The 24,014-nt window shown below is 54.5% G+C and overlaps 1 protein-coding gene across 2 annotated transcripts in view; it reads left to right on the forward strand.

Annotated features, from left to right (window-relative positions):
* The first annotated feature begins 39 nt into the window (after nucleotides 1-39).
* SEZ6L (seizure related 6 homolog like) overlaps nucleotides 40-24,014 on the forward strand; it is a 36,349-nt gene continuing 12,374 nt past the window's right edge. For both annotated transcript variants that reach the window (XM_027652212.1, XM_027652213.1), the window contains exons 1-3: nucleotides 40-200; nucleotides 22,374-23,135; nucleotides 23,800-23,933. In XM_027652212.1, coding sequence (XP_027508013.1) covers nucleotides 131-200; nucleotides 22,374-23,135; nucleotides 23,800-23,933 — 966 coding nt within the window. In that variant the 5' untranslated portion in view covers nucleotides 40-130. The remainder of the gene's footprint in view (nucleotides 201-22,373; nucleotides 23,136-23,799; nucleotides 23,934-24,014) is intronic.

Genomic DNA, 24,014 nt, shown 5'->3' on the forward strand with positions numbered 1-24,014 from the left:
GCCCGGCCCCGCTCGGCGCGGCTCCGCTCGGCTCGGCTCGACGCGGCCCCGCTCCGTTCAGCTCGGCTCGGCTCCACTCGGCTCGCCCCAGCTCGCCCCGGCGCGGAGGCTCCGCCGCGTCCGCCGCAGGATGCCGGGGCCCCGCGGGCTCTGCCTGCTCGCCCTGCTGCTGCTCGGCACCCCCGCGGCCCCGCGCCCAGGTAAGCGGGGCGGAGCGGGGCGGAGCGGGCCGGGGCTGCGGTGCTCCCCGGGGCCCAGCGCCTCCCGGCTCCGGGGAGTGGGCACCGCCCGGGGCGGGGGGATGCAGCCCGGACGGGGAGCGGGGAGTCGGACCGGGAGGGTCTGCTGGAACTGGCCGTGGCATCCTCGGCCGGGAACCCCTAGCTTCTGCTGCTCCTGGGGCCGGGGTGAAACTTCTGGCATTGCGGGGGAGCGCAGCGGCAGCGGCAGCGGAGCGGCAGCGGGCGCGGGCCCGGCGGGACGCGGAGGCTCAGCACCGCGGGGCGGACAGCTCCCGCAGCTCCGGGAACCGCGTTCTAACGGGGAGCCGAGGGCTAAAGGGGCCGCGGCCTCCCGGGAGCCGTGCCGGACCCTCCGCCTACCTCCCGCAGGCAGGCAAGCCCTATGTGTCCCCAGTCCTCTGTCTGTCCCCAGCCCCCGGGGTCCTCACTGCCAAGTCCCCACCGGTGTTCCTGTCCCACCGTCTCGGGCTTGCAGGGGGTGGCCGTGAGGGGGTGTGTTTATCCAGGGGCTGCATGTTCATTCCGCGTGTGTCACGTTTCCACGCAGACCCGCTCCCGCTCCCACCGCCGCGATGACAGACCTAAGAATAGGCTCCGGGACGTGCTCGCGGGTGACTTGGCAAAGTCATCACAAACTCGCGTGGGGCTTAAACATGACAAAAGTGGTGCCTGTATCCGATCCCTCGGCACTGGTGGGGTGCTGGGATGAGGCAACTGGGCTTGAGTGTGTGTCCAGATGGGGTTACCAGGGCGGACTGTTCAGTGGGAGAACGGGAGAGGCGGGTGTCTGCCAGTGCTGCAGTGTGTGCGGGGCCCGAGGCTGCCCTCCAGGGCTGATGGGGGGTTTATAGCAAGGACGACAAGCTCCAGGTGTCAGGAGTGTTGTGCAATGCTGCCTGCCCTCTTTGGTCCCTCATGTTCAGATTGCATTGAATGACTTTGACTTTTTGGCCTTAAACGTAGCTCTCTAGACAGGGACTGTATTACAGAATCCATCCTTTCTGGGCAGCAAGACAGAAACGAGCATAGAGGATGGCATTTCTCTCTCACCTGCATGGGTTTGTGTTCTGCATATGGACATGCATGTATGTGTCGAGGAATCAGATTCAATGTCCCTGCCAGTCCTGGCATCCTGTTCCAGCATGGGGACACAGAGAGGCATGCTCCTCTGGTTACACAGACACTCTGGTCCCAGCTGGTGGTGGGTTGTGAGTGCAGTGATGGTCCCTGAGCCCCCCGGGGGGGTCTGGAGGAGCTGGGAAGCAAATCCAGCAAGCACAGGCCCAGTGTGGGGCTCACAGCTCCCACACTGCCTCGTGTGCTGGAGGCAGGAGAATTACCCCAGTCCCACTGGGAGCATCAGCAGGCAGCCCAGCTCCCCGGGAACAGGATTTGGCATGATCTGCTGTAAATCTAAGGATAGGAGAACACAGCGTGCTGAACTCCTCTTTCCTTGGCAGAGAGAGAGCTGATAAATTGTTGACCCTTTACAAGGTTTGGTGAATTATTGCTGTAAAAGCTCAACTCCTGCCTACACAGCCTGGAGCCAGCGGTGATGTGGCAGCTCTGCCCGTGCCTGGGAGGGTTGTTGATCTGTGTGGAGGGGGACACAGTTAGGGCCCAGACCAGCAAACCATGCTGTTCTCCAGCTTGGGGGGAGAGCAGGATCAGACCCTGCAGAGTCAGATTGCTATGCTCCATCTGCTGCTCTTTCAGTTCACGCTTTCAAGAAACAACCAATTTCACATGACTTGCACCCATCGGGTGCTCGGCTGGTGGCTTTTGGTGCTCTGCACTGGTGAAGCCATTTAGATCACCAGAGAGGAGGTGTGAAAGCCTCTCCTCTCCTCTCGGCATCCGCTCGCACCCACCCACCGGCACAGAGCGGAACAGGCAAGACAGGCACGTCTCTCCGCAGGGACTTGTGCCAGGAGGCTCCGGGCAGCGGCGTGCGGGGAGCAGTGGTTTGCAGGGAGCACGGTCACCAGCGGGGGTATTTGTTTAGCACCGTGAAACGATGCAGAGGCAAACATGGGGCGTGTGGGCAGCTGAGGGCAGAGAAGGCAATGCTGCCTGTGCTGCCCATGCAGTCTCGGGCTGGGACCGACCCCTGGCAAAGTCTGGTCACTGGGGATGGCAGGGGCACAGTCAGACCCCTGGGAGATGATTTCTACATATACCCCGTTTAGGGTGTCCACTAGAGGCTGTGACGAGACCAGCAAACCCTTCCCGAGGCTGCGGTGCCGGAAGCAGAAACGCAGCCAGGGGTGCTGAGCTTTGGGCTCCTCTGTAGCTTCGTGATCTGTGCCCTCCCTTCTCCGAGGGGTTTGGGTACCCCCAGGCTGGCTGTCACAGTGCAGCACCAAGGCACAGAGATTCCTTTGGCCGCGTGGTGAACGCAGCACCACGGGAGGCTGTTTCCAGAGAATCAGGTGTGTCCAGCAGGAAGAAAAACTGAGCGTGAACTCGGCAAGGGCTGCAACAAGTGCACAGTGAGCTCTCGCGGCAGCGCCCCGAGCAACGAGATAACGGCACAGGGCCAGGCTGCCCGAGGGCTCTGGCCAGAGATATCGGGAATGGGGATTGTCTGATGGAGAGCTATCAGAGGCCATGGCAAATGGCTCCTCTTCCTTCTCTCCTCCTTGGCAGAAAGGACAGGGAGAGCCTGGACTAGGGGCAAATGAAATTAGTCTCTCTTAGCCATCTGCTTCTCCTGTATTTCTTACCATTATGAATATACAAAGATGCCATTTTAAGTGTAGTTTTCTGGATGTCACAGTGTCACAGACATTTCCTTCTGTACATTTTAAACTTTGTCCTTGAGGGATCTGTACCAGGATTTGGGGCTGAGGAGGCAGGCTGCACCGATTCAGCTGAGTGTGCTCCCTTGGCATCCAGGATGCCAGGCAGAGGTCTTGGAAACTCAAACCATGTGAAAAGGGAAGTGCGGAACAAATTAGTGTGTGATCAGCCCTTGGAAGTCAGATTGTGCTGGGTTTGGAGGCTAATGGGTAGTACGTCACAGATGAGGCAGAGGGGTGTCAGGGCATTGCTGGGCAGGTAACGTGGGCATCGAAGTCAGCAGGTGTGAGTATGGCCCATCCTGCCAGCAGGCAGGGATGTTCCATGCTCAGTGCCAAGCACTAGGGTGCTTTGTTATCCCATTCTGTACAAACAGTTGTTTTTTTAATGAAATGAGCTTTGTGTGATTAAATAAGACGCAGCTTTTGATTTTGACTACAAGCAGCCTCAGAAATCCGTGTATTTTCCATCCTCTGTCACTGCAATGAGTGCAGCTGCTTCCAGCGGGCTTTGGGCACAAAAAACCTCAAACCAGACTAACCTTCTGTGACAATCCAAAAGTTATTTACTTGATGCGATTTTATTTTTCAAATATTTGAAAGCAGTTACTGATCAGTAAAATACACTCCAAGGAAATCCTGTTACAAAACACAGGCTCTATTTTAATTAGCATGACGAGGGCGACACGGCTGGAACTGGGGCCTGCCACCGAGTGCATCTTTCAGGAGCTCAGAGATGTCTATAGGAAACACTGCGTGAGCACTGGCTTTCCAATTTTCCAGTCCATCAGGATGGATTTACACTCTTGTCAGGGGTATGAAATTGCTGAATTCAGTGCTGAGAGTTTTGTAGCTTTAACCACTTGGTTTGCCAGGCACAGGGTGCTCTGTGAGATGGGAATGTGTCTGTCCCTGCTCTGGCCCCAAGGACCCACAGCTCTGTGGGGGGTCACCCACTGGATGTGTAGCGGGACACTGGCACCTCGACAGCACCCAGCCTCCTGACCCCACCAGGGCTTGAGTGGGGTGAGCACCAGGATGAACACACCAGTGTGGAGTGTGGGGGCCATGGGCAGTACCCGGCCATGCCCCTTCATTTGTGGGGCAACACAGGAGAAACCTTGGGGTGCAGCTGGTGCCAGCCCTGGCAGAGGGGATGGGGACACACCACCCCTCAGCTGGTGCCCCCCAAAACAGGGGGCAAAGAATAGAGTGAGAGAAGGCTTGGGGGGGCTGTCCAAGGGGAGGGAGGGTTTGGCATCTCTGACTCAGGTTGCTGCCCTTCAGCTGCTGCTCGTAGCTCTGTTCTTCACTTTCCAGAGCCCTTCCCAAAAGAACCTGCTTCACAGGATCACTTTTTCTGCTGATGCACACGTGAGCAGTGCTGGATTGATGGGATGCAGGGAGCAGGTCCGCATGGTGCAGGTGCCTCAGCAGCTCTCACTGCAGCCCCAGGTCCAATGCAGTGTCAGGTAACTCAGCCTGCACGAGCCGGGAGAAGGGAGAGAGAAAGACTTTGCAGCTGGAGTCATTCCCGCTGAGGTGCTCAGGGAAGGAAGGTGTCCTTCATTCCAGGGACAGGCCACCAGCTCCTGGCTGTCTGTCTCCTTTCACAGCTTGTTAACAGACAAGTTGTTAAGGATGTTCTCGTTCTGTCCCATGGGGCTGGTCCCGTTCTATCCGCATCCTGCTCTATCCACATCCTGCTCTATCCATGGATAAAAATACCTGCAAAATGGAAACAGCAGCCACAGAGAGGAGTGAGAATGTGTGAGAGAAAGAGCCCTGTGGATACCAAGGTCAGTGAAGGAGGAGGACGAGGAGGTGCTGCAGGTGCCCGTGGTGCAGCCCATGGTGAGGCAGCTCTGTCCCTGCAGCCAGTGGGGGTCCACAGGGCAGGAGAGATCCACCTGCAGCCCATGGAGGACCCTATACTGGAGCAGGGACCCCGTGGCAAGCCCATGCTGGAGCAGGTTTGCTGGCAGGACTTGTGACACCCTGGGAGACCCACGCTGGAGCAGCCTATTCCTGAAGGAGTGACCCTGTGGCAGGGATCCACAGTGGAGCAGTTCCTGGAGGACTGCAGCCTGTGGGAAGGACCCACACTGGGAAGTTCATGAAGAATTGTCTCCCATGGAAGGAACCCCAGGACTGTCTCCTGTGTGAGGGTGGAGCAGCTTTGGTGGGCACCCAGCATCCCTCCAGTGCCAATGCAGAACATCTGCAGGGTCACCTGTGCCACTGGGAAGGTGAAGAAGGGAAATAAATGAACTTCCAATGCTTGCAGTGACCCCCTTTTCACTCAGCTGTGTTGTGTTTCAGACTTCACCCATAAGGATTTCCAAAATCAGAGGTGATCCATGGAACTGGGCAGCTGGAGGAGCTAACTGGAGCCTGAGACTGAAGGGGCAAAGCTGAGAGCAAGGGAGACTCATTTTCCATACTGGAGAGTTACATGTTGTAGATTTCCATTAGAGCCCATGGCATTGGCTCATACCCACATGCAAACCTTGGTTATCTCTGGCTTGGATCCCTATGCCCAGGGGATGCTTGAGCAGCCATGGCCAGTGCCTGGCTCCTGGCACAGCTCAGGGCCCCCTGGCAGCCCCTGGACCCCCAAAAAACAGATGATGTCAGGAAGGAACTTCCAGGAGCTGTAAAAGTGGGGCTCAGCTCGCAGGGAGCTCCACCACTGCTTTTGAGAAAATATTATTCCTGGCCCCGTGTCCTCCTTAGGTGACATGGATGTAGGATAACAAGCCCTTTGAAGCGTGCTGCTGGGATTTAGTGTCACACTGTCACAGCTGTGGGAGCTGCACTGAGCTGGAACTCAGGGATCCAGATGAGTGTCCTGGTCCTGGCTGCAGACAGGGCCCATGGGGAGTGAACAGGGACACGCAAATCCAGCCACAGGGGTGGAGAGGGGAGTGACAGCCCCCTGGAATGGGGATCCTCTGCTGCACTGCTCTGTCCCATGGTGCCAGGGGGCTCAGGGCTGTGGGTACATGGACACAGTGCTGTTCCCAACCTTTGCTCGGGAGGGACGGTGTTCCTGAGCAGCTGAGGAGCTGCTTTCCCTTCTGTTCCCTCTTTTTGCTTGCTGGAGCTCCTGCTGGTGGTGCAGCTGCGGCTGGCATGCTCCCAGAGCACAGCCCCGACTCAGCCATCTCTTTTTTTATTCCTTTTCCTCCTTTTCCTTTCCCTGGGAAGAGGCCAGGAGAGCAGCTGACCAACCCTGAGCGCTGGCTGAGCCTGGTGCTTTCCTGACACAAAGTGAGGAGGCTCTGCCTGGATTCCCAGGTCTGCAAGGTTAAGCGCAGAGTTATCCAGACCTTTCTCCCTTTTTCCAACCCCAGGATCCCATTCCTGCAATAGGTGTTTAACCCCCAGAAAGCCTGGCAGACTGCCCCCAGGGGTTTGGCTCATTGTTCCTTCCTAGGGGTGAGGGCAAAGCACCCCAGGGCAGATGGCTGCAGCAGGAAGGTGTGAGGAGACTTCATGGAAGTGAAATCCAAGCTTCTGGCAGAGAGGAGGGATCCTATGAGCAGCCTGGCCACTCAGCCTGGCTCCAAAGGCACGATTCCAAGTGCAAAGCTTTAGTCTGGGAAGGAAATTTGGTGCCAAATGCAAAGGCATCCAAAAACTGAAGCACGACAGAAGGGATAACTGTGGGGTGGATCCTGGAGCAGCGTCATCTGCTCAGCAAGAAGGATTCTCACGTCTCGGTCCGTCTCGCTGTCTTGCACAGTGGTGTGTGATGTGCCAAAACCAGGAGCCGAGGGGCCAGGAGTCTCCTTGGGAGGGCAGCTCTGCAGGGTGACCCCAGGGAAGGGACAGCAAACCTGGTCCCCGGGGCTACCAGGGGGCATTTGGTGACGTGCTCCAGCCCATGGTCAAGGGCACCACTGCAGGGACCTGGCACAGCGGGCAGGAGTGGGCAGGCAGGCACAGGAATAACAGGGGGAGTGAGGGAATGTTCTGGAAACCGGTCAATTCAGGGCAATTTCAGAGCTAGTCAGAATGGCTGAAAATATTTAAAATTCAAGAGAGAATCTCCATCTGACTTTTTAGGGTGGATTAATGGAGCATGGCAACATTTTGTGGATGAGATGCTTCATCTCGGGTAGAGTGGTGGCTGGGGGACAATACTGAGGACATCACTTCTGATGTCCCCTCTGCCACCCTGCATCTCTTCCATGATGATGGAGCTGCACAGCGATCTGCAGAAACAGGCACTGCATCTCCTGATGCTGATTTGAGTGCAATTTCAGCAAAAAAACAGGCTACTCCTGACATTCCTGAACTTCCATTTACAAAGATACGAAGTCCCTAAATTGACAGACCACTCTGGCATGAGCCCTAAGAGCTCCCAGTGCACCCAGTACACCAGCACATCCCCTCCCACCACAGGAGCTCTGCAGACACAGTTTAGCAATGTCCTCGTGGACATGTCCAATGTCCTGAGAACATCCTTAGAGACTTCAGACCATTCCCAACATTGTTGGGGTTAATCCTCTCTGGGACAAAGGGGAAAGATCCTGGGGCAACACTTTCCAAAGCAGTCACCCACTGCAAAGCCACCCCAAAATTTGGGGCCCCAAGACAAGGAAAAGCTCCTTTCCAGGAGCCCCCACCAGACAACATGTCTCCCTCCACTCCTTATCATGCATCCATATTATCCTTGCAGCAGTTTTTAAACTGCTGCTGGACACCACATTTACATAAATATGTGAGCCAATGAGGTCTAAAACCCTGGTGAGCTCTAAATGGTGAATTAGGTTTTTGGAAAGAGGATTTTATCAATTTACTGCGAGTGCAAATCAACAGCAGAATTTACAAACCCATCAAAAAGCGAGGTGACAGTTTGGAATTAATCCTCTGCCCCAGGCACACGATGTACCTCCACAAACATCTCCCAGCATAAATATATTTGAGAAATAGTGAAGGAAAACGTAACTCCTAATGCCTGTGCACGCTGGCGGCAGCGGGAGATGAATGGAAGTGAATGTCATCGGGAAGGTGCTGCCGCCTCCTGCTTTATTTTTATCCAAGACTCAGTCCCCAGCCTGCGCGGAGGTATTGCAGTTTGTGCCAGAATTTTCCCCCAAGAAAATTTCCCCAATAATTTCTCTTCCTCATGCATTCTTTAAAAAAAAAAAAAAAATTAAATATAGTTCCTCCCCACACTCACCCCCAGAACACAGCCCCCCCCCCCCCCCCCCTCCCCCCCCCCCCCACCCCCCCCCGCTTGGAGCAGCCCTGGAGGCAGCGTGGCCTGGGGGGACGAGTTTCTGCTTCCCCCCCAGATCGGAGGGGGTGGGGGTGGCTTTGGGACAATAACTGGCACCGTTGGGGTCACTTGCGTGCTGATGGTTTCAGCGGTCAGGGATTTCCTTGGATCGTGGGGATGCTCCGGGTGCCCGCGGTCCTCTCCTGGGGGGAGCCGAACTCTGTGGCGTCTGCTGGGCAATGGTGCTGCTCCTTCCATAAGGACGGAAACCAGCTTTCAGCCTGCAAACCCAGTACAGCATCCTAACAGGCACAGACATTCCCATTCCTGCTCCTTCTGGGCCCTTGGAGCTGCATCTCACACAGCAGAATCCGTGCTCGTCGTCTGGAGAGGGGCTTGGGCTGCTCTCCTCTCCCCTAGAGGTTCTGAGCTGCCACGGAGATTAAATCAGTGAGGCAATATCAAGTAAAAGCCAAACTTTTCAAGCTTTCTAATCACAACTAGAAAGGCTCCTTTTCAGCTTTTGTTTCCAGCTCACAGAGGAGCCCGTGGCTGCCAGCGGCGAGATGGCTGGCTTTGTTGTGGAGATGACTGTGAAGGACACAGGCTGTGTTCCCATTTAGGAATGCATTGAGGCTTTCTTGGAATTCATTAGGAAAGGTAGGGAGGGAAGGGTGCAACAAAACCAGAGTCCTTGCAGCTGCAGCCTGCTCCCCAGGGGCAGAGCTTTTCAGTTTTTCCGCTGCAAAATGTCTTTTACAACATCTAAGTTCGAAAAGGGTTCCCTTCCTCCGGTTGGGATTTATCTGTAGCCTTCAAGGAAAGGGAAGCTGCACCTCCAGCAGCCCAGCTGGTTCCCCAGCACCGCTGAGCTGTGGTTCCAGGCAGGACCCCAAGTCTGCTTCCTTGGAGCTGCCTGATGAGGCTGAATGGCTCTGCTAGAGCTAAGCATGGAATCCTGAAATGGTTTGGGTTGGAAGAGACCTTAAAGATCATCTCATTCCACCCTCTGCCATGGGCACAGACACCTTCCACTAGACCAGGTTGCTCCAAGCCCTGTCCAATCTGGTCTGGGACACTGGGGCAGCCACAGCTTCTCTAGGTAACCTGTGCCAGGGCCTCACCACCTCCACTGCCAGGAATTTCTCAATATCCCATCTAACCCTGTCCTCTGGCAATGGGAAGCCATTCCTTCTTGTCCTGTCACTCCAGACTCTTGTCCAAAGTCCCTCTCCGGCTCTCTTGAAGCCCCTTTAGGCACTGGAAGAGGCTCTAAGGTCTCCCTGGAGTCTCCTCTTCTCCAGGCTGACCACCCCCAGCTCTCCCAGCCTGGCTCAGTAGCAGAGGGGCTCCAGCCCATCCACTGGCAGGACAAGGCACAGGGTGACTGTGACTCGTTTTCCTGGTGGACACAAACTGAATTGAGTTATAGCAAACAACATCTCTTGCAGTGGCTCAGGTATCCGATCAAACTTCCATGGGGGAGGGCTGTATTTTTCCACATTTCCACTCCACGTGCATCAAACTGGCCTCAGGAGCAAAGTCTTTCTTAAATTATACAGCATTGCATCCTTGATCAAAACAAGAAGCCTGAGCAAATGGCAGAGGCAGGAACCTGCCTAAAGTCAGGGCTACGATCCTGGAGTCAGACTCACCTCTGAAACAGGGCTTAGCTCCAAAAGTTCCTTCCTCAGCCCCCCAGCACCATCTCCAGCTACAGGCCAGTGCCTTCTCTCATGGAAAATATATGTTGCAAGCCCAGGACCCTTCAGCCTGATCCCTGAGTGTTCAATATTGCATGTCAAAATGGCAATGCTTAAAACCAGATTTATGTCTCAGATATGCCTCTTTTAATCATACTACACTGCTATCAAAAGGACATTAAAAATGACGGTTACCCTGTAGGAACATAAACAATAGCAGCAGTGAAAAAACCCTTATCCAAGGCGAGTGACAAGCAGGGTTTTATAATTAGCTGATTCTTTACCTGCTGGGAAGAAGAGTTGGGTGTTTTCTCACCACCTTTCCCCTTCACCAGAGTGTGCCAAAAATAATATGAGCAGAAAACATGCCCAGACACCAATGACACCACACGTGTTTTACAGGAATACAAAAGGAACATTTGACACAGCCCCTCTCCACATGCTGATTTCAACATCAAAGCTCTCTGGAGAGGCTTGTGTAGCAATGCAGCTCCCTGAGCCAGAGTGGCACTTCCCAGCATGGTACTGCTGGTGTCACACGGTGCCAAAGCTGCTTTGATGGGAGTAGAAAAGCTGGAAAACCAAAGAGCTGCCCACTAGGAAGTGTGATGGTCTCCAGCAGGTCCAGGTCCTCCCCAGCACACCCATTCTGAGGCAGAGCTGGGGGTAGAAATGAGCCTCCGGAGCTGGCATTTTAGGGCTTTCTTGGTTAAGTCAATCCATCTGTGATTAATGAACAACGAGGATGTAACTTGAGTTTGGGGTTTCCGATTTTTCTACTTGAGGATTTTTTTGGGGCGGAGTAGAGGAAAGTAACATTGCCCAGTCCCTTACAAGGGAATTGTGTTTCCATGCCCCTTGTCAGCATCCTTGTGCTTTTTCCCAAGGTGTAACACAGTGGAGGGGCAACAAATCCCCGTGGGCACAGGAGAAGGTGACACATCCCCACACTGGGCAGGTGCCCTGATGCAGGTGGAGAGTTCCCTACAGCGAGTGGGAGAGGCAGAGACACAGTTTCTGTTGCTGGCCACAGTCCAGCTGGAGGACCAAATCCTCTTTGCTTGTTTACGACATGCTTTTAGCCTTCCCTTTCTCCATTTTGGGGAATCCAGGGATGTCCTGGGTGTTGGTGCTGCCCTGGCAGCCACACTGGGTGCAGAGGATGGGGTGTCCCACACCTCATTAGCTGGGCACAGCTGTCACCACCCCAGCAGTCCTGGGCAAAGAGCCCAACCTCTTTGTTCCCAATGTACTTGCACCTCCCAAAAGCTTATCATTATCCTTTCTGATATAATCAAGATCAATCAAACAGAATAATAGAGCAGAGGTCAAGGAAGGCTGTTACTTCCTCAGGGAACAAGGGGCTGCTTTCGTCAGAAATACCAGGGAGCCAGCTTAATTGTTCTAAATTTGAGAAATTATGAATGTGCTCTGTAATTGCATGTTCTCCTGCACTGGAGAGGGAGGAGAGACCTGGGAGAGGCTTTGGATGGGAGCTCCCATTGCAGACACTGCACCTCCAGCCTTGGGGACTGCTGTCACAGAGTAGGGTTTTAGGATTTAATGCATCATGCCACCAATACTGGGCTGAAAGGAAACTCTCTGCCCTGTGCCTGCCCAGTTATTGCTGTGTGGGTGCACACCGATGAGGAGGAATGCAGAGGGATGCAGAGGTTGCTGGAGCCAGGCAAGGGGCTCAGCAGGGCTGCATCCAACCCCAAGAGTGAAGCTGCTGCTTGCCATGCAGGAGGACTGTGCTCCTTTCCTGACATCCTGATGGCTAATGAAAATATATTTGCTATCTGTATTAATTAAAATAAAGTGCAGCAGCTCGTCATGAGGCTCCGTGGGAGAAGCTGTACATGGGTTATCATCATCCAGCACAGCTTCGTGCAGCAGTGGAATTAGTTCTGCCAGGCCATCTTTAAAACACAAATCACTGATGGCTGATACAGCTGACAATTAATTATATAGAAACCTGTGTCACTGGAAATGAGGTGAGGGCTGAGGAGCAACAGCAACCCAGGACCCTGCAGGGATGGAGCTGGGGTGGGCTGTATGGTCCCAGAGTCTGAGGCAGGGCAAGGGGGTAAAGCTTGTGCCAACCCCAAACTGCTGCTCTGCACCCCCAGAAAAACTCCATTTTTAGTGAGAAAATTTTTTTTAAAAGTTAAAAACTGAATTTCAGGCAAATCTTGTCTGCAAAGGGGTTAGTTTCTGAAGGAATGAGCCAGTGCAGAGGCACATCCCTGGCAAGGAGACTCTGGACACTAGGGGCATGGTGGAAGCTGTGGTTCCCATACAGATCTGTGCAGCAGGATGTGCCCATGGGCACAGGGAGCTGCTCTACTGCCAAACCCCAAATTGTCCTGACACAGTGAGGATCTGGCAATGAAGTGCAGGTTATTGCTTTTTTAGGAGGAAAACCCTAAGTAATGTAGGGGGTGACTGGCTGACAACCTGCATCAAGGCCAGGCTGCACGAGGCTTGGGGCAACTTGGTCTAGTGAAATGCTCCCTGCTCACAGCAGGGGGTGGAACTGGATGAGCTTTAAGGTCCCTCCCAACCCAAACCATTCTGTGATTCAATGGTTCTGTGATCACATCTGCTGGCACTGCTCCAAGCTGTGAAACATCGTCTGGGAGCTCAGCGCATCCCATCCCTCAGCCATCCCGTGCAGTTCCAAGCTCTGCCCTCTCTGCTGGGGCACACGAGGCTGGCAGTGGTGCAGGAATGGGAACAGAGAGGGCCAGCTGTGCCCTAGTTCCTGCCAACCTCGGCAGCACAGACCATCCCCATAATCGATGGAGCCCAATAACTGTAATAACCACAACCATCAGTAACCCTCCGCTTTCCCTGCCTTCCTGATTGCCGGCAGCGGGGCCGTTCACAAGCTGTCAGGAGTCATTAGGCACTAGAGCTGCATCATTTCAGAGCAGTGCAACAGGGTCTTTTCAAGGGCACCAGCATGCACCGGGCAGCACCAGGCAGCACTGGTTCTTGTATGGTTCCTGCACGGTTCCTGCATGGCCTCAACGAGGAGAGAGTGCAAAGAAAAACATTGCCTGGAAAAATTTCCCTTCCAGAGCAGATCTTTGGGATGATGCAAACTGTGACCATCATCAGGACACACTGACCCCGATGCCTGGCCCAACACAGTGTCCCAGCAGGCAGAGCTGAGACCCCGCTCTGTCCCTCGGGAGGGAGAAACGGGCTGTGCATGGACTGGGTGTTGCAGGGGACTGAGGCACAGCCTGGGGTACCGAGAATCCCCGGCCCTGTCCCCAGTCCCTTATCCTGAGCAGCTCCAGCTCAGCCACCTCTCCCCCATGCATGGTGTGATCCCGGGTGCTGCATCCCTGTGTTGGAAACAGCCTGTCTGGGTCCATGGGGAGAGCAGAAAACACCTGTGTGCCCTGTGCCAGATGTCACCCATGCCAACCCAGGAAGGAGGGCAGGACCTGGTGGGCTTCAAATCCTGCCCTGAGATGCCCCAGGGCAACTTTTGGGGTACTAAAAAACCAATCTTTTGGAGTACCCCTGGAAAAACCCACGGAGGAGAGCAGGCAAGGGCAGCAGCGGTGCCAGGTGTGTCCTGCCCTGCTGCTACAGGAGAGACAGTGATGCACCTTGAGGTGCTGCCAGTGTCTGCTGCTCTTGCAGGAGCCTGGACTGGAGCCACACTGTGATTCCTGTTACATCCTGTGAAAGAAATATAAAGAGCTGCCAAACAGATTGAGCAGAGGCAGCTCAGCTCTCCCCCATCACTGCAGTCGCTCAGGAGATGTGCTGTGAGTTCCAACAGGAGCCAAACTCTCCAGCTGCCCCAGCCTGGGGAGCACCGGTGCTCTGGTCACCTGCATCTCTAACATCATGTTGTCATCTCATATCTCCACTTCTGGAGTGGAAATCAAAACTAACCAAACTGTGAACACACTGCAGACAGGTAGAACAACAGGGGAGGTTTTGAATAGTCAGATATTGCATGGATGTGACTGCCTGGAAGCGAGTCCATGAATGATTTATAGCCAGGCAGAGAAACAGTCAGCGATTATAATCAGACTAAACTTTTTCTCTCCAGATGTTTTAGGGTTGTGTATCCAGTAATTGCTTTCCAGTGTCCCCAGGGGCAGGGAGTTTGACTGAACCCACTGGATGAGAACTTATGCAATTCCAGGGTGTCCAGCGGGTTGCCCGGGCTGTTCACCCTCACCTAGCATGTGCTTGGCCAAGGCAGGGTAGGAAGGGACAGAGTGTGGTGCCCACACTCCCACAGAACCCCCAGCTGGCACAGCAAGGGATGCTCCTTGGAGCTTGAGGACATCAGTGTGTCAGGGAGAGGAGCCCTCAGAGGTAAAGCCCTTCTGGCCATGGCATTCCAACCGCCCCAGCCTGCCCAGGTGGGTCCCAGGTGGCAGGAACTGCCAGGGCTCTGTGGTTGGGGCTGAAAGCACAGAGGGTCCTGGCTCACTCCCTGTAAGCAATGTCCTGCCCACAGCAGAGCTGCTGAAACCTGGGCTGCATCTCTGCTGGGGTTCCTGCATCCCTACCAGTGCTCTTGCATCCCTGACGGGGCTCCTGTTTCACTTCTGGGTCCCCTCCACCACCCCAGAGGCAGTGCCAGGGCAGAGAACCCCTGCCAACACCTTGTCTTGTGCAGCACTGGCACCGAGAGGCACTGGCATGGCAGGGACACAGCTGAGCAGAGCCCAGCCAGGCAGGAGCCCCCAGGAACCCCTGTGGTGTCACAGCACGAGCAGAGCATGAGCTGCTCCCGAAGAGTTAATCCCGGTACTCGCTTCTTCAGATCTGCTCCGCTACGTCTTAACAGTGATGGGAGATTAATTATTTTAGCTGCAGAGAGCTGACTAGAACGGGGTTTTGTAGCTAAATATACTCTCTCTTTAGGAACCCATTTAATTTTATGCCCTGATGTAGACGGCTGGGTTGGATGATTGGTGCAGAAAGAAGGAGCTTCTCTTCCTCCACTTCAATTTGTACTCTGAAAAACTGCCAAAATACCCAATTTCCTCTCCCTGGGAGGGCCCTGAGGAGCAAACATCCCGCTTGGGGAGCCCAGGAGAGTTACAGGATGGATCTGCCTCTTCTCTTTCATCCCTGTGGATTCCTCATCCCTGGAATTGCTCAAGGCAAGGTTGGACAGATCTTGGTCTAGTGGAAGGTGTCCCTGCCCACATCAGGGGTGAAACTGGATGATCTTTAAGGTCCCTTCAAACCCAAACAATTCTGGGATTTTGTGATCCCTGTGACAAACCTCTCTAAAGTGAGGACACCCATGGGGACACGGCAGCAGAGGACAGGGAGAGCAGGTCCCCCTGCCCTCAGATGTCTGTGTCTGGTGCTGGCTGTGGTAATCCTGGGCGTGCATCTGGCCGAGGTGGAGTTCTGGCACTGGGGATTTACCAGGAAGACTAGAAAGCTCAATGGGAAACTTCCTATTTGCAACTAGTGAGAGGCTCAGCTTCCACAAAAATTAATGAGTCCTTGAACCCACTGGGTTAATTCCTTTTAGCCAGGTCTGTCTGCCTGTGACAAGGCACAGATGTGCCTTTCTTATACTTGACATCATAAAAATCTGTGATAAACCAATCCCTGCATCAAAGTTCCACTCTCTGTAATGGCTTTGCCCCCTTGCCCCTGGTCCCCATGAGTCCGTGTATTGCTCTTGGAATATCAGGATAATTCCTCTCACATTGGGGGAAGCAGTGGGATCCATTTAGGAACAGTCAGCATGCGATGAGTTGTATCACTTCCACACTGCAAATCTCTTGATTCCTCCATAATTGGATGAGCCTCTTTAATTCCTCTTCCTCATTAGCTGCTGGTGCTGCTCCTCCTGCGTCCTTTTGGGAAGGAGCTAGGCAATTCCCAGCATGATTTCATCCCTGGGTATCTGGGGCTGTGCCAGGGCTGCTCTGTGCTAGGTGGGATACAGGGGTGAGGGGTGCCGGGGTGCCAGGGTTGGGGCATTGCTGGGACACACAGGCTCCAGAGTGAGGGGACCTGCCCAAAGCCACAGGTGCCTGCACGGAGCTGGCATGGCCAAAACAAATACCCGAGAGTCAAAGTCTCATTGATTCCAGCTCCATGAAGCAGCACCAGGGAGGAAAATCTATTTTCCTCATAGCTCAGAGAAGTGTGTAATTTCCCAGCATCTGTCAGGCCGCTGCGGATCGTTAGAGCAGTTACGAGCTTCTCGGGAACACGTGGAGGGGAGAGGTTTGCAAGTTTAATTCCCGTATTCCTGGTGGCGTCCTTGCTCCTGAGCAGAGTCAGCCAGGCACAAGCAGCATGAATTCACCAGTCAGGCACAAGTAGGATCGATTTACCACTGAAACAGGTTTTTAGGAGTGTTTTGCTGTCGGAATGTTGCCCACCACCTGCAGCAGTCCCTGACAAACTCCCTGCTCCCACCTGGGACCAAGAACCCACTCAGCTGTGGCCAGTCCAGGGGGTTTTTCCATCCGATTCAGCCCGGTGCTGGGATCAAGTGTGACAATGGGTATGCGCTGTCTCCCAGGACCACGTCCCAGCCCCACATACTCTGCCAATGCAGCAGGTCCCTGAGTCTCTTGCTATGAGCAGCAGACACTGTGAAATGCCTCTCTTCCATCCCTGGAAGTGCTCAAGGCCAGGTTGGATGGGCTTGGAGTAACCTGGTCTACTGGAAGGTGACCCTGCCCATGGCAGGGGAGTGGATGAGATGGTGCTTAAGGTCCCTTCCAACTCAAACCATTCCAGGATTCAATGATTCCATGATTCTCTCTTCTCCTCTCTTCTTTCCCGACAGAGGCAGATTTGCCACTGGATGCGGGAGCTGCAGTCAGGTGGGCAGTGGGGAGGAGAGCCTGGTCCTTCCTGGCCATGGCTTCTTGGGCTGGGCACCACTGCCAGCATCCTCACCCAGTAATGAGGGGTTTCCATGGCAACCTTGTTTGAGCATCGCAAGTGACACAGATGTAAATTTTAAAATGAAATATTCAGACCACAGTCCTATGAGCATAAATAAACCCCTGCACATGGGCAATTTAACAGCATTTTAAAGCAGATTGGAAACTCCCCAGGGCCACCGGAGTCTCTGTGGCATTGGGAAATTCATGGGAATGGAAAGAAATGCATCCTGACCCCATCCTGCCCCAGGAATCCCAGTGCTCAGCCCCATCCCAGCCTGAGCCCAGAGCAGGATCAAATCAGCAGGGAAAGGTGCTGGTTCACCTGCACTGCAGAGGATATGGTACATGGGGATAGCATGAGAATGACATCCAGGTGCCCCCTGGAATGGGAGGCAAATCATTCCCGGAGTTTCTTGATCTCTGCTGCAGTCTCCTCCTGAGCAAAGGCTGGGCATCTTTTTTCTTCTGAGTTATCTTACATCAATTGCTCCGTGGGACAGTCCATGTTTTCACGGTGTGCAGGACCGAGCACTGGAGTCTTGGGGCTCCCAGCATCCCTGTGCTGCCATCCCTGCCGGGCAGGACCTGGGGACAGGCACCGCCGCTGTGTCCTTGTGCCACATCGGAGAATCACTTTCTATTTTCTCTGACTGCAATGGAAATGTTTGTCTGAAATTCATCCACAGCCCTCCCGCTTCTGCCTCGCCGGGGGCACAGAGTCGCCTTTAAGAGGAGAGCGGCTCCGAAACTCAGGGTGCCGCGGGCAGACCCTGCTCTGGCTGCACTTCCCGGCGCTCCCACGGGGATGACTCACCCGGATCGGATTGCTACGGCTTTATTTGCTTACAGGGTGAACCGGCAGGATGCTCTTGAGGAAAAGTGGAGGTTTTTTGCCATTGGAAAAACTTAATTTGTCGAAACTGTAACTGCAGGAAAACGTGGGATTCACATCTGCCTGGAGGCAGGCGGCCAGAGAGGCTGCTTCCGGCTGTGGGGACATTTGGAAAATGAAAGACTGTTTTGATTAAGGTTTTTCTGCTCTTCAAGATTCAAGGCAAAAGTCTAAAATCTGAAACTTAACCAAAAAATTTCCAATCCGTCACAGCTGAGTGTTTTCACGGGCACAACATGCTTCTTCTCAGATCCTCACTTCCCACCCAAACCCTCTGTTTTCCTCCCTGAGGGTGAAACCTGTGTGGCAGGTGCTGGAGGTCGATGTGGGAAGAGGCAGAAAAGCAGGAGGTGCCCAGGGTGCTGCTGCCCCTTCCCACCCACCAAACCTTACTGACACTGGGTTGCATCAGGGACTGGCCTCAACAGCCCTCTTTTGTCCAAGATCTGGATAAGCCCTGGATGAACTCATCCTCCTGACGATCCAGTGCACGGCAGCACCTGCCAACCCTCCTTCATCACCTGTGTGGGAATTGGGAATTCTGGGGGTTCAGCCTGCACGCAGAGGCTTGGGTGCTTCGGATCAGTCCTGGATGGCGTGCTGGGGGGTGCAGGATCAATCCCAGCTCTCCATGAGGGCTCACAAGAGACACCAGCAGCAGCTCCAGGACGGATTAGCCCGGCCCAGCACCTGTCAATCTACCTAGCCCATCACACAGGCAGAGCACAGGGCTGAACACCACCATTAATAGCATCTGGATAAGCTTTATCCATTTTTGCTATAATCAGATCCTAAACTGTCCTGGACAGCGACTTCTGAGCTCGAGCAATCCCACTGCCATTCCCAGCAGCCGAGGAGCATGTGCTCATTGTGCGGCAGCGATACCATCGGCATTAGTAATGGGAGCCCACGATACAGCTACTCCTGGTTTAGCCCTTTCAGGAGCACAGCCGCAAAATGAGGCCTTTGTGATTATTCCAGCATCCTTTTATCAGGCATTTGCAGCTCTGTAATTCCTCTAAGCCCCTCTGGCTGAGGTATCTCAGCAATCAGGTTTGCCTGCAGCTCTCCAGCCATGGCGCCTCTGGAGCAGCAGATGCTTCTCTGCCACCACTGCCCACAGGAAAGAGGGGGACCCTCTCACATGTGGATGAAACTTTGGGGCTCCCACGGGTGGTTGATGCCCTGCAAGCACCCGTGTCAATGCTGGGCCTGGGTGAGAGGAGACGCTCTGGGAGCCCTTGCCCTGCAACCCCTCCTATCCTGCTGCCTTTCCAGACCCCTGTGGCATCACCTGAGCCCCGAGAAAGGGCTGTGTCCCACTGGCAGCTCCCACAGTGCTCAGCACCCTCATCCCACCGAGGAGCCAGAGCTTCCGACACAGCTAAGTATAAACCGCGGGGGAGTGCGGCTGGTTGGAGACATCCTCCCTGGAGCTGAGCTTCCTTCCACAGTGTTTACACGCTGGTATCCAGGCAGATCCCAGAATAGACTTGAAGAAGAGCTGTCTCTTTGCATTAAGGTCACTTGTGCTCCAAACTGTCCCGGACGTGTCTGTCCCATCCCTCAGGAGCAGCCGCCCGTGCCCACAACGCTGTGCAGAGCACAGAGCCACGGGTGCCACGTCTGGGGGAGCAGGGGCTGCAAGGCCACAACAGAGGCTTCCATGGATTTGAAGAAGCCTTTCCAGTCCTGAAAGAGAGCCTGCAGAGAGCTTCTGATCAAGATACAAGATAAACCCCTTGTTCATCTCAATAGCATTTATTTCCTCCAGAGCTGATTTAGCAGATTAGATCAAGGTCAAACGTGACCATTTCTCTTCCACCAGCTCAGTGTCTCCAGATTGATAATTTGTGAGAACAGGATGGATTTTGGCAGCCAATGAGAGTCCTGCTCAGCCTACCCCAGCCCCAGCCCAGCCTCCTGTGGAGCCAGGTCGTCTCTTACCCTGTGGGCCTTGGAGGCGGGAGAATGGCTGTGTGCATTCGAATCGGCATGAAAAGGCTTTCCAAAGCCCACCCTGATCAATACAAAATATGGAAACCTATTGCAATCCTTCCTTAAGGATGTGGATACTTGATTCTGTCTCCTGAGATGGGGTCCAGGCAGGACTGAGCGAGCAGGGGGCTGCGCTGGGGCTGTGGGGCAGCTCTGAGGTAGGTGGGGAGGGAGCAGAGTCTGGCAGCCTGGGGATGTGCCAGAGCACAGCTCGGGTTTGGGGGTGGTGATGCAATCTGGAGCTGAGATCATTAATCACTTCTCTTTCTTGTAATGTGGAATAAGCCTATATTAATCCTTGATGCCAAAGCTCCTGCATGTCCCCCTCCCCGCCACAGCCTGGCTTCATTCCACCTTCTCCACTTCCCTGGAATGCACATTTGCCCTTTACAGACTGAAGCATGTTCAGTGTCTCATTAAAGAGTCACTTTATAGGGTGTTTTATTTCATGCTTTGTTAAGGACAGAATCGGGTAAATGCATCCTGGCAAAGGATCTAATAAGGAATTAGTCAACTTTTCAAAAGCATAAAACATGGTTTAATGGCAAAATCCATTAAGAATTAGGGTTCATGTGACAAATAACCCAGGGATGCTGGTTTGATCTTTCTGGGAATACGCTGGCTTTAAGGACTTGGGATCCTGCAGGAACACTCTGACTGTCCCACTGTCACCCAGTGTCCCACCATGTCCCACTACGTCCCACCACATCCCACCAGCCAGCAAGCCCCATCCCCTCACCTCCAGGACTGTGCTGCCTCCTCCTTGTCTGAAACCCCCATCTTCTCCCATCACGGAGAAAGCCTTTTGCTGCAGAGCACTAAAACCAGTGAGCTGACCTGTGGGACATCAACCACTAAATGGACTTCAGCTGCAAGAGGAAGGCAAAAGCCCAAGAAAGCTCTGCAAAACTCATGACAGGAGAGTTGACACTGGCAATGCCTTGGGGACCAATTCCCCCCCATCAGCCCATGGCAGGATGCCCACAGGGGCCAGGACCAGTCCAGGGTGGGATGGAGAGGGAGGCAGAGACTGCCAGAACAAAGTGGAGGTTGCAGGGTCTCCCAGGTCCTACTCCCAGCAGTGTGTGTGGGGACACCAAGGCACCCAGGGGGAGCCATGGGAGATTATTCAGAGCTGACACCAGTTGGTGGTTGCAGATGATGTGTGTGAAATGTCTCCTAATGTGCTAAGGGAATCAGCTAATTGATTTGCTGAACCACTTGCTAATTAAAGTATTAATGTTTTAACTTGTGGGAAGCATAGTAGGAGAGGGCCAGAAAACCCTCTGGGGCCAGAACACGTTTGCTGGTGGCTGGATCCATGACTCGACTGGCTGGCAGCAGGACACAGTGGCTTGGGGTGGGCACAGCTCCATCCCTGGCTGTTCCAGGGATGAAGGACCAGCCCAGGTACTGACAGTGTGTCCAAAGACTCTCTAGGACCAAGGACTGGAAGCAGCACAAGGGCTGTCAGTGAATTTTGGTGACTCCATCCTTCAAGATAACTCACCAGCCTTTGTCTTTCCCTCTTATTCCTTATCTTCAACTCTTGCCAGAAACTGCTCTGATTTTCCAGAAGATGGAGCAAAGTCAGTTTTCATCAGTTGCTCAGTCCCTCTACACAGGCTCTTGTGTCATTCCTCTATCCCCATGGGCAGGATCACTCAGCAGTGTCCCCGTGTTTCAGATTTCACATCCAAGATGTGAAATCTTTTTTTCCTTTTCATTCTGGTCCTACCTAAATTGGTAGAACTGAAACGCAAAAAACCCAAGTTAAGTCTAGCCCAAGCATTGTGCTTTTGTTTAAAGCACCTGTAATACTGACAGCGATGACGTGCCCAGGGTGATCCGGAGGCTTATCTAGAGCCTGCTTGGGAAAGAAACCTTGGCTGCTGCTCCAGCCCCCCATCCCTGGGAGAACTGGCACTGTGGTGGGCACATGTTCTGGCTGCCCCCATGGGCACATCACAGCAGCTCAAACTGCTTTTGGGAGCAGGTCGGTGCCTTTGTGTGCAGCTGTGAAAGGGAACACGTGCCTGGGCAGCCAGCAGTGGGGCTGGGGGCTTGCAGACCCCCCCACGCCCACACAAGGGCAGGGATCCTGCATTTTAGGGTCTCCAAACCCTCCCAGGGGAGCTGAGGGGGCTGGAATTACGATCTTTAAGTACCGTGCATTAAGCACTTTCCCTGGCAACTGCTGTTTCCATGGAAAGCTTTGACTCTCTGAGCTCTCTGCAGTATCTCACAAAGATCACCCTGTATTTCACCCCACGGCCACAGCCCGGACACCCCACTTGCGGTGGATAAATCTGTATTTATGCAATTATCCCCTGGCTGGGGCAGTGCTGGGTAGCTTTGGTCACTTGCTTTTCATCCCACAGGTTGTGTTGGGTTTGCCCAACACAAGGGGTGCCTAAGGGGGGGCTCTACCAAGGCTTGTGCTGTGCTGTGGGGACCAGTCATTCCTTCTTTGGGAGAGCAGTGGGTGTTCCTTCAGCCACAGCTTCCCAGGGGACTGATTTCACACCAGCAACACAGTTACAATTTCATGCCCAGACTTGCCCAAGTCCCACTTTTGCCTGTTTTTTTTCAGACAGCGGATCAGGAGTGGCGCTGGTCCCTGTCAGCCCAGACCCTCTTGCTGCAGATGAGCTGGTGGACAAGATGGTCGGTGGAGCTGCAGAGTTCGGGCACGGCACAGGTTTGGCCGGTGGAGCTGAGGATTTTGGGCATGCCATGGGTTCAGATGGTGGAGCCGAGGAGCTGGGACATGCCACTGCACTCAACCTGCTGCCAGCCACGGAGGACGGTGCCAAACCAGCAGCAGAGGAGACAACGTTGCTGATGCAGAGCCGTGTCCTGCCAACAGCCACCACGGCCCCCAGCACTGATGCAAAAAAACCTGTCCCTGTTAAGAAAAAGCCACCAACTCTAAAGCAAGTAAATATGGGAAGAAGGCACCCAAGGCTCAAGCCCACCCTGGCAGGGCCCCCTGGGACTGCCTCCCCAGCCAGCCCGCTGCGCTCTCGGCTCCCCACCACTGCCCAAGATCCACGAGTGCCAGCAGAGGACATGGACCAGGGGCCCCCAGAGCTGCCCTGGGGGGATCAGGCCACCACCAGCTGCCCCACGCTGCAGATCTCTCCATCCACCCTGCCACCAGCCCTGCCTCGGCCCTTCCCTGACAGCGCAGGTGATGCTGAGGAGGTTCCAACCACGGCTCCCAACGGTGACACCGTTATCCCGATGAACAGTGCAGAGAGAGATGTGCACAGCTCCTCATCAGAGGAGAGCCAAGAAACCACCACATCCACCATCATTACCACCACTGTCACCACCACGGAGCCCACCCCAGGTAAGATGAGCTGCCAGAGCACAGGCACAGGGGTACAGCAGCTGAGGGGGAGCAGGTCTGTGTTTAGGCAGCCCCCCAAAACCAGGACACCACCTGGGTTTGGGGAGCTGCCTAAAATCTTGGTGCTCAGAGGGCTGGAGCACATCTCCTATGGGAAAAGTCTGGGAGAGTTAGAGTTGTTCAGTCTGGAAAAGAGAAGCTTCTGGGGAGACCTTAGAGCCCCTTCCAGTGCCTAAAGGGACTCCAATAGAGCTGGAGAGGGACTTTGGACAAGGGCCTGATGTGACACGACAAGGGGGAATGGCTTCCCACTGACAGAGAGCAGGGTTAGATGGGATATTGGGAAGGAATTCTTCCCTGTGAGGGTGGTGAGGCCCTGGCACAGGTTGCCCAGAGAAGCTGTGGCTGTCCCATCCCTGGAAGTGTTCCAGGCCAGGTTGGACAGGGCCTGAAGTAACCTGGTCTAGTGGAAGGTGTCCCTGCCCATGGCAGGGGGTGGGACTGGATGGTCTTTAAAGTCCCTTCCAGTGCAAATCACTCCCTGATCCTATGATTCAGTGGGGTCAGCTGATGGAGCAGGGACCTGGGTGCTGGGTTTTTGGGTGCGGGATGGAGCTGCCAGGTGACGGTCCCTCGGTGTGATTGCTGACGTGTGTTCCCCCAGTCCTGTGCAGCATGAGCTTCCACGACCCCGAGGGCTACATCGACTCCACAGACTACCCCCCGCTGCCCCTGCACGGGTACCTGCAGTGCACCTACAATGTCACTGTCTACACGGGCTACGGCGTCGAGCTCCAGGTGAGAAGAGCTTCAGTTTGGGGATCCTCACAGCCAGACCCCTGTGTTCACAGCAGTAAATTGTGCAAGGCACCCACAGCC

This window comes from Corapipo altera, unplaced genomic scaffold (assembly GCF_003945725.1).
Source record: "Corapipo altera isolate COAL_440 unplaced genomic scaffold, ASM394572v1 67, whole genome shotgun sequence".
Classification (NCBI taxonomy): Eukaryota; Metazoa; Chordata; class Aves; order Passeriformes; family Pipridae; genus Corapipo; species Corapipo altera.